Consider the following 14,249-nt stretch of genomic DNA (forward strand, 5'->3'; position numbering starts at 1 on the left):
TATCTGTCAATGTGTCCTTGGGCAAGGCACATCACCCACATTGTCTAGTGTGTGAGTGAGTGTTGGTGGTGGTGGGAGGGGCCTATGGTTCACTATGGCAGCCTCGCTTCTGTCAGTCTGTCTGTCAGCTGTGGCTACAATAGTCTGTGTCTGTCTGTGACTGATGTTAGCGTCTGTAGCTCCGTCTGTGACCATAGCTAACGTTAGCGTTTATAGCTCCGTTGATGACCGTAGCTAACGTTAGCATTTGTAGCTCTGTGACCATAGCTAACGTTAGCGTCTGTAGCTCCGTCTGTGACCATAGCTAACGTTAGCGTCTGTAGCTCCGTAGATGACCATAGCTAACGTTACCTTGTAGCTCTGTCTGTGGCTAACGTAAGTATCATGCTTTTTCACTGATGAGAAAAGACGGAACCAACATATCATACATCACAGGCTGTCAGGGGGCGGAGCTTTGCACTTTACATTTTACACATTAAAAACTTTGATTCCAACAAACGTTCATAATTACTACTCCAGGCCCAGAGGGGGCAGCAGAGAGCACATACACTGATATGTTTCATGGTGTGTCTTTGTGTTTTATGGTATGGTTATTTAGTGTGTGTGTGTGTGTGTGTGTGTGTGGTTAGTCAGTCAGTCCGTCCTCTGGCGGTACTTTGGTCCCTCTTTCAGCTCATGGTAACACTGGGTGAAGCTGTGGTAGATGAATGTGATTGGCAGAGCCAGCAGAATGATGCCGCTGAGGACGCACAGACCACCGGGTACATGTCGCCGTACCCCACCGTCGTCATGGAGATGATGACCCACCAGCAGGCGCCCGGGATGCTGGCGTAGTCTTGGTTTCCGTTCTCGGGGTCCAGGCCGTGCTCCAGCAGCTGAGCCAGAGAGCTAAAAATCACCATGGCAACGCCGATGAAGACCAGCAGCATCACCATCTTCCTGTAGCAGCGACGCAGCATCAGGCCCAACGTCTGCAGACCCAGGAAGTGGCGCGCCAGCTTGATCACCCAGAAGATCCACATGGTTTGCAAGAGACGCAGCGAGATGCCGGCACGCTGGACCTGGGAATCCTCGCCCGTCAGCAGGGTCGCACCCACGGAGACGTAGTACGGCAGGATGGCCAACAGGTCAATGACGTTGAAAGGGCGCTGAACAAACTCACACTTATCTGGAGACACTAGGAACCGAAGCAGACACTCCGCTGTGAACCAACTGATGCAGACTGCCTCCACAACCCTGCAGGAGATGAACAGAGAACCAATCAGAGAGCAGCAGAAGTAGTAGTAGATGGAGAAAAAAACAGAACCGCCTAAATGAACCAGTCCAGAGAAGAATCATCTGAACCAGTTGAGGTTCATACACTTAATTGGCTCATATCTATGGGTAAAAGTCAGCGCTGTAGAGTTGGTTGGTTTTAAAGCCCTGGTTTGGGCCCTCACGGGTTCTCCTGATCACCCACAATGCCGTGCACTCTATGACATCTCTAATACTCTGATACTTCCTGTGTTTGATCCGCTCTGAGAGCGGTTGTGTTCACACTGAACCTAATCACTCTAGACTTTGATTAGAAACGCTCTGAGACCCACAGAAACAATCACTCTAGAATTCTCCTGTTTGATCAACTCTAGACTTGGTTTGTGTTCACACCAAACAAATGAGGAGGACCATCAGACCAAATGGGTTGGGGTTAGGGTTAGTGAACCCAGGACTTCAGACAGGAACACCAAACAAACCTGAACCATCAGTCCCAGACCTGAATCCACCATGAGCAGACCAGTACTCTGACTGACCTCTGACCCTCACTGTGTGTATTTTTCACCTGTGCTGGTCCAGGTTCTCCTCGTTCTTCTACTCGGGTATGGTGCTTGCACTGAGCAGAACTGTGGAGATCACCACAAAAAGCATGGACACCGAGGCCACGACCTGTGCCATGAGCGAGGACGTGGGTTCCTCAAAAGTCCTCCTCACTTTCTCCCGCCAGCAGCTCTGGACCGGCTTAGGACAGCATGGCTCATGCTTGGGGAAGAGGTGGACATGTGCGGTGGACAGGCGGCGGTCCAGGTGGCCCTGACAGCAGGGCAGCAGGTCGGAGCTATCCAGACCCCAGTAGAGGAGGCGCAGGTTCCCGTGCTGCGCATACACCAGGATGAGGCTGAAGGCGTTGGCGTGCTGGTCGAAGAACACCTCATTGGTGTTGAGGTCGTAGTCATCGCAGAGCTCCAGCAGCTCGCTCTCTGAGGAGCAGCGGTGCAGTCGGCTCAGTCTGCTAAGAGGGAGTCGCCTCATCAACTCAGCACCGAAGGAAAAACGCCGCCCACCCACGTTCAGCGTGCATGGAGCGGTGATGAGCCGAAGGCGGGGCCTACGCAGGTTTCTCCTGATCACGCTCCACAGACAGCCATCAACGTTCATGCTGTTACCGCCCTGCATCGTCTGCAAACGATTCAAACCTCAGAGACTCAAACACTCAGAGATTAAAGACTCTGCGCTGCAGGAGAACTTCAGCACGGTTCATCCTCTGAGGAAATGAAAGCTGTGGAACCTTGGCTCATTGATCCTTAGTGTGTGTGTCAGTGTGATGAAATCTTCTCATGTTCCTGTGCTAACAGTTCCCCCTTCTGGTGTTTTAGTTTCAGTTCTTCTTACTGATCTCTGAGGTGGATCTCTTGGTCCTCTCTAGTCCTCTTTAGCTCACGTCACATGGCTGTTTCCAGCTCTTCAGGCCTTAGTTTTACAAAGGCAGAAATGAACACCTCCAGGACTCACGTGAGACTTCAGCTTTAGTTCAAATCATTTGTCTTTGGAACACACACACCGAATATTCCTTCCTATCTCCTTTCCTATCCACTTTTCCTTAACCCCGTGGATGATGTCGCAAGGTTAAGGAAAGGAGTTAGGAAAAAACCATCACGTTTGTTTTGACAATCAGACACACTTCCACTGGTGACGTAATAATCTGGTGGCCGTGAAGGTTAGTGACGTCTGCTGTGGTGAAAAAACTCCACATTTCCTAAAATGGACTAAAAGCTCATTTCTAACACTTTCCACTGATTTAATCTCATAAATCATAGGTTTGAATGTAAATCAAAAGAAAAGAGGTTACCATGGCTACGAGGAACTAGAGATAAACTAAAGAACGTCACATTGGTTGCTCACACTCACCTTCCACTCACTAATATGATCAGTGACGTGCAGTCAGGGTAGGCAAGGTAGGCAGTGCCTACCCAAGTGGGAATTGACATTTTGAATTATTTGTTTTAATTATAATAATTATAAATTTATTTTTCCATTTCCAATATCTTACAGTACCTATAAGTTTGAAAGTGTCAGCATTTTGTGCGTTTCATAGCCTAAATGACTAAACATCACTACTTCCTGGTACGGCAGAGACGCTGCACAGTCTCACTCCGCTGTAAGGAGGAGGAGCCAGGAGGAGGCCACACCCCCTCCTAAAAGCACATTGCTGCTCTGCCTCTGTTCCCATAGCATGTTTTTATGTGTTTGCACATGCTCAGTCAGTTCCCCAAGATGAAAACCAGCTGCCTTTGGACGTAACCGTGCTATGCTAAATGCTATACGTACGTTCATAGTGCAGTTCTACGTTCTCTAGCTAGTGGGCGGGATAACACTACAGTCAGGATGACAGCGCTAGAGATTATAAAGAAACTTTGTTTTGAGGAAAAACGACATCTTTTAAAAGATGGAGACCAACACCTGAGTTACCAGACCTTCAGCAAAGCTAAGGTCAGAACATTGTTGGTTCTTTCTACAGTAAATGGAACAAAATGTAGCAATGCTTGAAGACAACGCCACCTGGGGGCCTGCACCCCAGGATATAACCCTTGACAAGATGGGCACAACGTCCAGAATAAAACCCACAGGCAGAGAACGTGGTTCCAATCAATTAAAACTACTTTATTAACAATAATTAAAACAAACTAAACACAGGAAAACAGATGGTACGAGGACCTGCAAAGGAAAGAAAGACAGGGCTGGTGCTTACCACCATCCAAACTCAACAACACCCGTGAGACAGCAACCAGACAAAGTGAAACACACGGAACCTCTGTCACCTACAGGCTCCCAGCACCTGTCATACCATCAAAAAACAAATGAGCACAACCCAAATAAACCATAAAAACAACACAAATGGAAAATAAGAATGAACAAATATATCAAAAACAACACATTGGGTTATGAAAACACAAATAATAAGGGAAGTAAATGATATAACGTTGAATCTTCTGCTTTAAGCAGCGGAGGTCAGCTACTGTCCCAGCCACAGTGATGTGAATGGGATAAAGAGGAGAACCAAAACAGCAGCTGACGACCACATACTGTAAAATAAACATATCAATAAATCAAGAACTAATCTAAAAGAATAAATACAAGTTTGGACTGAAATTGTACTTACAACCCGGCTGTCAGGTTGGGTAAACACACACACACACACACACACACACACACACACACACACACACACACACACACACACACACACACACACACACACACACACACACACACACACACACACACACACACACACACACACACGTCAACTCCGTGAAGGAGGAAGAGGGAGACAGAAGAAGAGGCCAGCTGGGTGCATTTATATGCAGTGCACTAATTACTGAGTGGCCACACTGCCCCCCTGTGGTAGGGAGAGTAACTCCCTCTTGCAACAAAAAGGAAGGATTGACTTTGTGGATGCTCCTCACTGAGGATGTTCTGAGTTGTTGTTGTTGTCATTTTCTCCATGTTTCTGTGTTTCCAACACAAACAACAGATGTGCTGTCGTGTCATGAGATATATGTTGTTGGAGAGTATGGAGGCTATAGTAAATAATGTTTATGTTTCTTTAATGGTGTTTATGATGTTGATTTTGTTAGATGATAAATACTTGTTCATGTGGATCTTATTTTGTTATTTCTTTCTTATTATGAATTTTATATTTTGATAAGCGCATTGAGATGACTTTGTTGGAAATTGCTTCATACAAATAAAATTGATTTGAATTGAATAAACACTTGCCAGCAGAAACACATGAAATTGTCATTGGTGGTCTCGATTTGCAACGTGCCTACCCAACCCTAGTGGTCACGGCACATCACTGCAGCTGAGTCATGTTAGATTAACAATGCAGATCGTATTGTATCCACAGTGCAACACACAGTATTATGAGGAAGGCCTGCACCACTGGTATCTGTCCTTGATATTGTGTGTGCGTGTATATCTGCATGTGAGTTTGAGTTTGGCCTTCAGCAGAGACTGTGTTGCACTGTGGATACAATACGATCTGTACTGTTAATCTAACATGACTCAGCTGTTCAAACGTGTAAAGAGTAATGCAGTCACTGTGTATTAAAACATGAAAAATTGTACACATGAACACACATTTGACGATATGATGATGAATATAATAATTGCCATAACAAACCCAAACCCAAAATCAATAACTTTTTAATGTTTAAACAAATCAATCTAACATCTGAGCATCTAGAAACACCATCAGTGATGGCTTTACCCTCACTGTGTCTTTTAAATGTTCTTAAAATCCTTTGATGACGTCAGCAGTTCTAATCTAGGGTCTTAACCAATTACCTCTGTTTAACACACACACACACACACACACACACACGGCGTAAAGACGACTCAGGCTCAGGTTTATCTCCTCTTTATGTTTTACACACATTATTACGACTATCAGCTCTGAGGACACACAACAGAAACATGTTTCATAATGTAACTACACTGATTACATGACTCATGTGATCATGTGACTAAGCAACACTGCTGGTAAAAAAAACAAGTTTGTTTGTTTGTCAGTTCTACATGATACACAGCACACACACACACACACACACACACAATCACAGACTCACACATCCACTGAAAAAACATATTGTTACACTACTGTAGTTGTGTGTCTGTAGTTTGTATGTTTGTATGTCATGTGACAGGAAGCTGTAGTGTATTCAGGTTTTGTAAGCACAGCTGTAGGTTTCACAATAAATGCATTGCATGGTTTTCCAAAATAAAAGTAACTGAGCATATGTACAGGTTTGGAAGGACACACAATCACGTTATGTACACAACACAAAACAAAACATTAGTTACACATAAACAACATTCAGAGTGTGTGTGTGTGTGTGTGTGTAAGAGATTTACATCTTATATACACATTGTCTCTCTGTGGCAGTAGTGGGCGGGGCTTCAGGCCGTGGCCTCTGCCGTGTCCACGCCCTCCTCCACCTGATTGGTCTTTCCCAGAGTCTTGACCTTGCTCAGCCACTCACTGAGCGTCTCTTTGAATCCTTTGTCCAATAGGAAGCCTTCGCTCTCACACTCTGGGTTCTCAGGGTCGGCCATGGTGGCCAATGACGTGGTCAGATACTGGAGACCTGCTGAGTCAGCTGACTGAGACACACACACACACACACACGTTCATGAATACACATTTACAGTATCTGATAAACAAAAGATGGTAACCATGGTAACCTGTTGTAGGGCACAGAATGTAACACACGTCAATAGAGAGAAACAGGAAGCAGACGATGCACAAACTGAATCATTCTATTATTTCAACTAATGTCACACAAACAATTCAGTTATTTTTACCAATTCTTCAGTGAATATTCAATATTCTCACTGTAAATGTTTAGTTTGATCTGATCAATATTTGTTGAGATATGGACATTTTGTATTTATCTTCCATGTTCATCTTCCAATATGTCAGTAACTCCATCACATATAAAGGTAAATATGGTATAGTAATAAGCTCCACCCACTCTCTCAGAATATAGACATAGATCTGCTATACATCATATCTGGTGGACATGTCAGCTCCTCTAAATAGTCAGTGTGTGTTTGGGTCTGGAACATGTTTGGGTCTTCAGTAAACTACTTAGCATATGTCTCAGCTCCCTGTGATGTGATCAGCTTAGAGCTATGAACATAGACTGTTCACATCACTAATGACTAGTCACAGATTGGTTCTCGACGCACACGCTCTGGAATTATGAATATATACTTTATTTACTATTATTATTGGTCCATAACTGCATGTATGTATGTAATAAATAATCTGATCTGTTTTAATTCATAGTATACATAGTATTGTATACAACTCTGTAAAATTAACTCACTTGTTTCCAATAAAATACAGCTTTATTAGGGCCCGAGCACAACGGACCCTATTGTAATGCACCTCGTTTTTAGTTTTTATTTACAGCAAAATGATTGCATTTATGAGGGTCTAAACACACATTCAAAAAACATGTGAATGTATGTTAAGACTGGCAAAAAAATTGATACTTGGGGGGAATTGCACATGTCAATGGCAAAATGACTCATTAGCGCCCCCTTGAAAATTGTATGGGCTCCCAGCTGGGACTGATGACATAATTACTGTGGAACTTCTGCAAAATTCTACAGTGTACTGAAGAACTATTACTTCAGTACACTGAGGATTTCCCTGATCTGGGTCAGTGCTGTTATTTCTTTCTACCACAACAGGATCGTGTGGCGTGTGAGTGATCGCAAAGCTTATGGTAGTTTTTAAGAGTTTGCCAAAAAATGAGTCATGGTTTAACCCAACTGTCATTCATAGTCATAGCGCCACCTATTGGTAAAATGAAATCATAGACATTATATTTGCACAAAAGTCGGTGATATAATCCTTGAAGATGTTCAGCTACGTCTCAACACTTTAACATTTCTGCCACACCCCGACATACAACACACCTCAACGTGCACCACGTCCTGACATGTGGTTACGAGGGTCCGTTCAACGCTGCTTACAGCTTTAATGATGTTTTTATATTGTGTTTTTGAGGGGAGGATATTTTATAAGCCATTAGAATGAATTCCTCTCCTGCACAATCCTTTCTTTGTTATCTTGACATCATGTTTCTTCATATGAGTGCTAATAAATAAATAAATAAAAGATAACTCTTTCTTGGAATATTAAACAATTTTTCTTTATGTGACTTCTTCATTTTCATTTTAGACCCTAACTTTGGGTTATTTCACCACTCGTGAATATTTCAAGTCCTTTACATGAAGCCATTGTAGCTTGGCTTTGTGTCTAACAATCATTTATTTTTTAATATTTATTAGTTTTTATTTTTGTAAATGATGCTGATGAGTTCAGGAAGTGTGACCCACATACAGGAAGTTTATCTCTGATCCTCCCACAATGATTAGCTCCTAAAATAGACCCTGATCCTCCAGAGCCTCAACACCTGGGATTAACAAGCTCCGCCCACCATCCATCATCATCCATCAGAATGCTAGAAGGCCTCTATGTTACCATACTAACGCTCTCCACCAATGGGAGCATCTCCTTTGGACCAATGTAAGAGCCACATTGTTGCTATAGATACAATAATAATGTTCCCAGTGTGTGTGTCACCCACACAGCATGGCCCCGCCTCCTCCTCTGACCATGTGACATCAACAGGCTCACCTGCAGCAGCACGGTGAGGAGGACCAGAGCAGCGATGCTGTTCATCATGGAGCTGTAGTAGGAGAATAGGGCCTCCCTACAACCTCTGGTCCAGATGTTCAGCTCCTCTATGCGATGGTCGTAGTCATAGTGGGCGGAGTTATTGGTCAGGTGATGCTGGATGCAGGGCCGAGGAGAACCTGGGTTACAGCAGCTGAATGGAACCGAGTCCATCAGGTACTTTCCCTCCACGTTACTCAGCACACGGCTGTGAGAGGAACACACACACACACACACACACACACACACTTTATTATAATAACACACACACAATAATACTAATAATAATTATTGTAATAATAATAAAATATAAATAAATTAAAAATGAAACAAAAAGAATCCTTCCATGACTCATCAGATCAACTCAGTCATCAAACATGGTGTAACCTGTTCTGTAAACCAGAACCAACTCCTCCCACTAGGCCATAGCAGCCTGTATTTAAAGCAAAAGCCCCTCCTACTGGGCGTCATCAATTTCCTGATTTATTTTCCCCATAGAATAGTTTCTTTTAAATAAACCATTCCAAACATTTTAATCCCCATCATTAATTTATAGGTTTTTAATTACCTATTTTAAATTAAATCAAAACACAAAATAAGAAAATGGAGGATGATTTAGTTTTCCTTCCTATGGTAAAGTGTCATAAATCATGGTCCCACTCGTGTAACAACAGCTGCTCTGTGGCAGAAATATTTGCGATGACAGAATCCAAATGTTTGTAGAACCTTTGTCTCTGCAGAGCTACAACGAGTAGAGCATAAATGTTCAGGATGTTCACTGGACCTGAAGCCGTAGACAGAAAAAGACAGAGGACGCGTTCCTCCACTTGGTTCTTCAGTTGAGGACAATAATGAGTTCCTATATATATATATATACATATGCCATGTAGATGTTGTTCCTGCAGCTCTTTGCTGCTAAACTATGGTGTCGTTTTCTTCTGTGATGAGGAGCGTGTCAGGTTGATGATGGCTGATCAATACAGACTAGTTAAGATACATTAAGACTAGTTAAGATACATTAAGACTAGTTAAGATACATTAAGACTAGTTAAGATACATTAAGACTAGTTAAGATACATTAAGACTAGTTCAGATACATTAAGACTAGTTAAGATACATTAAGACTAGTTAAAATACATTAAGATTAGTTAAGATACATTAAGACTAGTAAGGATACATTAAAACTAGTTAAGATACATTAAGACTAGTTAAGATACATTAAGACTAGTAAGGATACATTAAGACTAGTTAAGATACATTAAGACTAGTTAAGATACATTAAGACTAGTTAAGATACATTAAGACTAGTTAAGATACATTAAGACTAGTAAGGATACATTAAGACTAGTTAAAATACATTAAGACTAGTTAAGATACATTAAGACTAGTTCAGATACATTAAGACTAGTTAAAATACATTAAGACTAGTTAAGATACATTAAGACTAGTTAAGATACATTAAGACTAGTAAGGATACATTAAGACTAGTTAAGATACATTAAGACTAGTTAAGATACATTAAGACTAGTTAAGATACATTAAGACTAGTTAAGATACATTAAGACTAGTAAGGATACATTAAGACTAGTTAAGATACATTAAGACTAGTTAAGATAAATAAAGACTAGTTAAGAGAAATAAAGACTAGTTAAGATACATTAAGACTAGTTCAGATACATTAAGACTAGTTAAAATACATTAAGATTAGTTAAGATACATTAGGACTAGTAAGGATACATTAAGACTAGTTAAGATACATTAAGACTAGTTAAGATACATTAGGACTAGTTAAAATACATTAAGACTAGTTAAGATACATTAAGACTAGTTCAGATACATTAAGACTAGTTAAGATACATTAAGACTAGTTCAGATACATTAAGACTAGTTAAAATACATTAAGATTAGTTAAGATACATTAAGACTAGTAAGGATACATTAAAACTAGTTAAGATACATTAAGACTAGTTAAGATACATTAAGACTAGTAAGGATACATTAAGACTAGTTAAGATACATTAAGACTAGTTAAGATACATTAAGACTAGTAAGGATACATTAAGACTAGTTAAAATACATTAAGACTAGTTAAGATACATTAAGACTAGTTCAGATACATTAAGACTAGTTAAGATACATTAAGACTAGTTAAGATACATTAAGACTAGTAAGGATACATTAAGACTAGTTAAGATACATTAAGACTAGTTAAGATACATTAAGACTAGTTAAGATACATTAAGACTAGTAAGGATACATTAAGACTAGTTAAGATACATTAAGACTAGTTAAGATAAATAAAGACTAGTTAAGAGAAATAAAGACTAGTTAAGATACATTAAGACTAGTTAAGGCAAGGCAAGGCAAGGCAAATTTATTTATATAGCGCATTTCATACTCAAGGCAACTCAATGTGCTTTACATGATAAAACATTCAATTGTTTAAAATCAATAAGAACAATTAAAATCATCAGTAAAATCATCATTACATCAACAACATGACCATAAATCTCTATCAATCATACACAGTAGAGAAAAAAAGTGCCTTTAACTTTGATTTAAAAATGTTCACATTGGATGCTGACTTCAGCTCCGCTGGCAGTTTGTTCCACTTCTTTGCAGCATAACAACTAAAAGCAGCATCACCATGTTTACTGTGAGCTCTGGGCTCCACTATCTGACCTGTGTCCATAGATCTGAGAGACCTGCTGGGTTCATACCTGACCAACATGTCACTGATGTATTCTGGACCAAACCCATTCACAGATTTATACACCAGCAGCAGAACTTTAAAGTCTATTCTGAGGCTGACTGGGAGCCAGTGTAAAGACTTTAAAACTGGAGTAATGAGAAATACAGACTAGTTAAGATACATTAAGACTTGTTAGGATACATTAAGACTCGACTGAAGTTTGCTGCTGATCACATGGACGAAGATAAGTCCTTCTGGAGGAAAGTTCTATGGTCAGATGGAACAAAAATAGAACAGTTTAGCCACAATGGCCAGCAATATATTTGGAGGAGAAAAGGTGAGGCCTTTAACCCATAGAACACCATGCCTACCATCAAGCATGGTGGTGGTAGTATTATGCTCTGGGGCTGTTTTTCTGCCAATGGAACTGGTGCTTTGTAGAGAGTAAATGGGAAAATGAAGAAGGAGGATTACCTTCAAATTCTTCAGGATAACTTACAATCATCAGCCCAAAGACAGGACAATGACCCCAAACACACATCAAAAGTGGTCATGGAATGGCTAAATCAGGCTAGAATTATGGTTTTAGAATGGCCTTCATAAAGTGTTGTGGACAATGCTGAAGAAACAAGTCCATATGAGAAAGCCAACACGTTTAGCTGAACCGCACCGACTCTGTCCAGAGAAGTGGTCAAAGATTCAACCAGAAGCTTGTGGGTGGCTACCAAAAACCACTAATTCAAGTAAAAATGGCCAAGGGACATGCAACCAAATATTAGCATTGCTGTATGTGTATTTTTGACCCATCACATTTGGTCACATTTTCAGTTGATCAATAATAAATTCATAAAAGAACAAAACTTCATGAATTTTTTTGTGACAAATAAGTCTGTGTTCCAATAACTATCACATAAAAATAAGAGTTGTAGAAATTATTGAAAACTCAAGACGGTCATGACATTATGTTCTTTACAAGTATGTAAACGGCTACAGCTACAATTACAATTACAATTACAATTACAGTTACAATTACAGTTACAATTACAACTACAGTTACAATTACAATTACAATTACAATTACAATTACAGCTACAGTTACAGCTACAGCTACAATTACAGCTACAATTACAATTACAATTACAATTACAATTACAATTACAGCTACAGCTACAGTTACAGCTACAATTACAGTTACAGCTACAATTACAATTACAATTACAATTACAGTAACAGTTAAAATGTGGTTCTTACCAACGCGACTAACATGTGAAAGTGTTTGTTTTGTGAGCAGCTCCAGGGGGCGTGGCCTGTAAGTGACAGCAGGTTCTAATTGGATGATTGGATGATGGGGAGTAATCATCTCAGAACGTGCTCGATCTCTTAAACGGATTAGCACAAAATGCAGAGCTGGAAACACGCAAAGCTGAGTACGACGTACAAGTTGGTTAGCAACAGGGGTGTCGTGGCGCCCCCTGGAGGCGGGGCCTGAATTGGATAACCTTCTTCTGACAGAGATCAGATGTGTTGGATTAGTCTCTGGCTAAGCTCTGATCCTGGAGGTGAACCTCTCACTGCTGATTCAGCTGAAAATGGAAAGCTCTTTATGGGTTAGGGTTGACCCTTTATGACCTCCATCATCCATCATCCATCATCCATCCATCCATTCATACCATCCACACTATCCATACTCACTCCTTCACCACATCGTTGCTCATGTCCAGGTAGCGGTTGCTAATCCACTGAACCTCAAACCAGTCTCTGAAGTTGTTGTTTCCACAGCAACGGAACTCGACCTGGGTCATGTCCAGGGTCCTCTTCATGAAGCAACGACCTGGCGTGTCCGTGTCCTTGTAGAAGCGGATTCCGTTCTTCAGGCCTTCGGCCAGTGCTAGGTAGACGGCAAACTGCATGAGGAAGCAGAGGAGGGCGGCCAGCAGCAACAGGACGTTGAGGCCCCCACACAGCAGTAGGTAAGGCCTCAGCATGGGCTTCCACTTGGAGAACTTCAGCGGGTCTAGAGAGTCGTGGCACACTTTCCCCCCAAAGGCGTTGGCGCAACAGGCCATCAGGCCCAGCAGGATCAGCAGGTTGGGCACCAGGTGGCTCTCATTGTTGTCCATCATCTCGCTCCTCTTTCTCAGCTCAATCTTGAAGAAGATGCCGAGGCTGAAGAGAAGGACCCCGGCCATGACGGAGATCCAGTAGAGCATCCACAGACTCTGGGCCAGCTTCACACGCTTCTGCAGCGTGAACTTCACCGGTAGGAACGGCATCCTGACACTTTAAGGCTTCACGCAATCACAGTCGGGTGCCAGCGCCGCTCTGAAGCTTCAGGGCCATCGCGCTGCGGGAGGGGCCCAGTCAACAGTACCAGAGTGTGATATGGATCTGCAGAGTGGAGAGTGACGGAGGGAGAAGAAAGAGCACATTCTAAAGCTCTCTGTGATCTTGTTACTGCAGCTCAGCCTTAATCCTCCCCCTTAATGGGTTTAAGTACAGGCCACGCCCTCAAAGCCTTGCCTCAGCACAGGTGAGCCGCCCTCAGCCAGCCAATCACAGGCCTCCACTGGGCTCCATCAAAGACCTCACAAAGGAACAATGAACAGACTGAGTCAATTGACTCAGAGTGAGTCTATTAACTCACAATGAGTCTATTAACTCACAATGAGTCTATTAATTCACAATGAGTCTATTAACTCACAATGAGTCTATTAACTCACAATGAGTCTATTAACTCACAGTGAGTCTATTAACTCACAGTGAGTCTATTAACTCACAATGAGTCTATTAACTCACAGTGAGTCTATTAACTCACAATGAGTCTATTAATTCACAATGAGTCTATTAACTCACAATGAGTCTATTAACTCACAATGAGTCTATTAACTCACAGTGAGTCTATTAACTCACAATGAGTCTATTAACTCACAATGAGTCTATTAACTCACAGTGAGTCTATTAACTCACAGTGAGTCTATTAACTCACAATGAGTCTATTAACTCACAATGAGTCTATTAACTCAGAGTGAGTCTATTAACTCACAATGA

At 41.5% G+C, this 14,249-nt stretch overlaps 1 protein-coding gene and 1 pseudogene across 1 annotated transcript; both read right to left on the minus strand.

Moving 5' to 3' along the window:
* Window positions 1–46: 46 nt before the first annotated feature.
* Window positions 47–2,896, minus strand: LOC114476385 (potassium voltage-gated channel subfamily G member 3-like; annotated as a pseudogene).
* A 3,306-nt stretch (window positions 2,897–6,202) lies between these two features.
* prph2b (peripherin 2b (retinal degeneration, slow)) lies at window positions 6,203–13,474 on the minus strand. Its single transcript, XM_028468162.1, has 3 exons — window positions 12,894–13,474; window positions 8,471–8,717; window positions 6,203–6,420 (listed from the first exon to the last, which is right to left on the minus strand). Exons 1-3 carry the CDS (start codon window positions 13,472–13,474, stop codon window positions 6,217–6,219), a joined length of 1,032 nt encoding a protein of 343 aa, XP_028323963.1. The 3' UTR covers window positions 6,203–6,216.
* Between the last annotated feature and the right edge of the window lie 775 nt (window positions 13,475–14,249).

Source organism: Gouania willdenowi, chromosome 15, assembly GCF_900634775.1.
Source record: "Gouania willdenowi chromosome 15, fGouWil2.1, whole genome shotgun sequence".
Taxonomy (NCBI): Eukaryota; Metazoa; Chordata; class Actinopteri; order Blenniiformes; family Gobiesocidae; genus Gouania; species Gouania willdenowi.

What these genes read in the sequence shown, in the direction of transcription:
- prph2b (XM_028468162.1), bottom strand. Translation starts at nt 13,474, where the DNA reads ATGCCGTTCCTACCGGTGAAGTTCACGCTGCAGAAGCGTGTGAAGCTG. An exon ending in AGCAACGATGTGGTGAAGGA is followed by an intron (nt 8,718 to 12,893) that starts GTGAGTATGGAT and finishes TTCCTCTCACAG; the next exon opens with CCGTGTGCTGAGTAACGTGG. An exon ending in TCCTCACCGTGCTGCTGCAG is followed by an intron (nt 6,421 to 8,470) that starts GTGAGCCTGTTG and finishes TGTGTGTCTCAG; the next exon opens with TCAGCTGACTCAGCAGGTCT.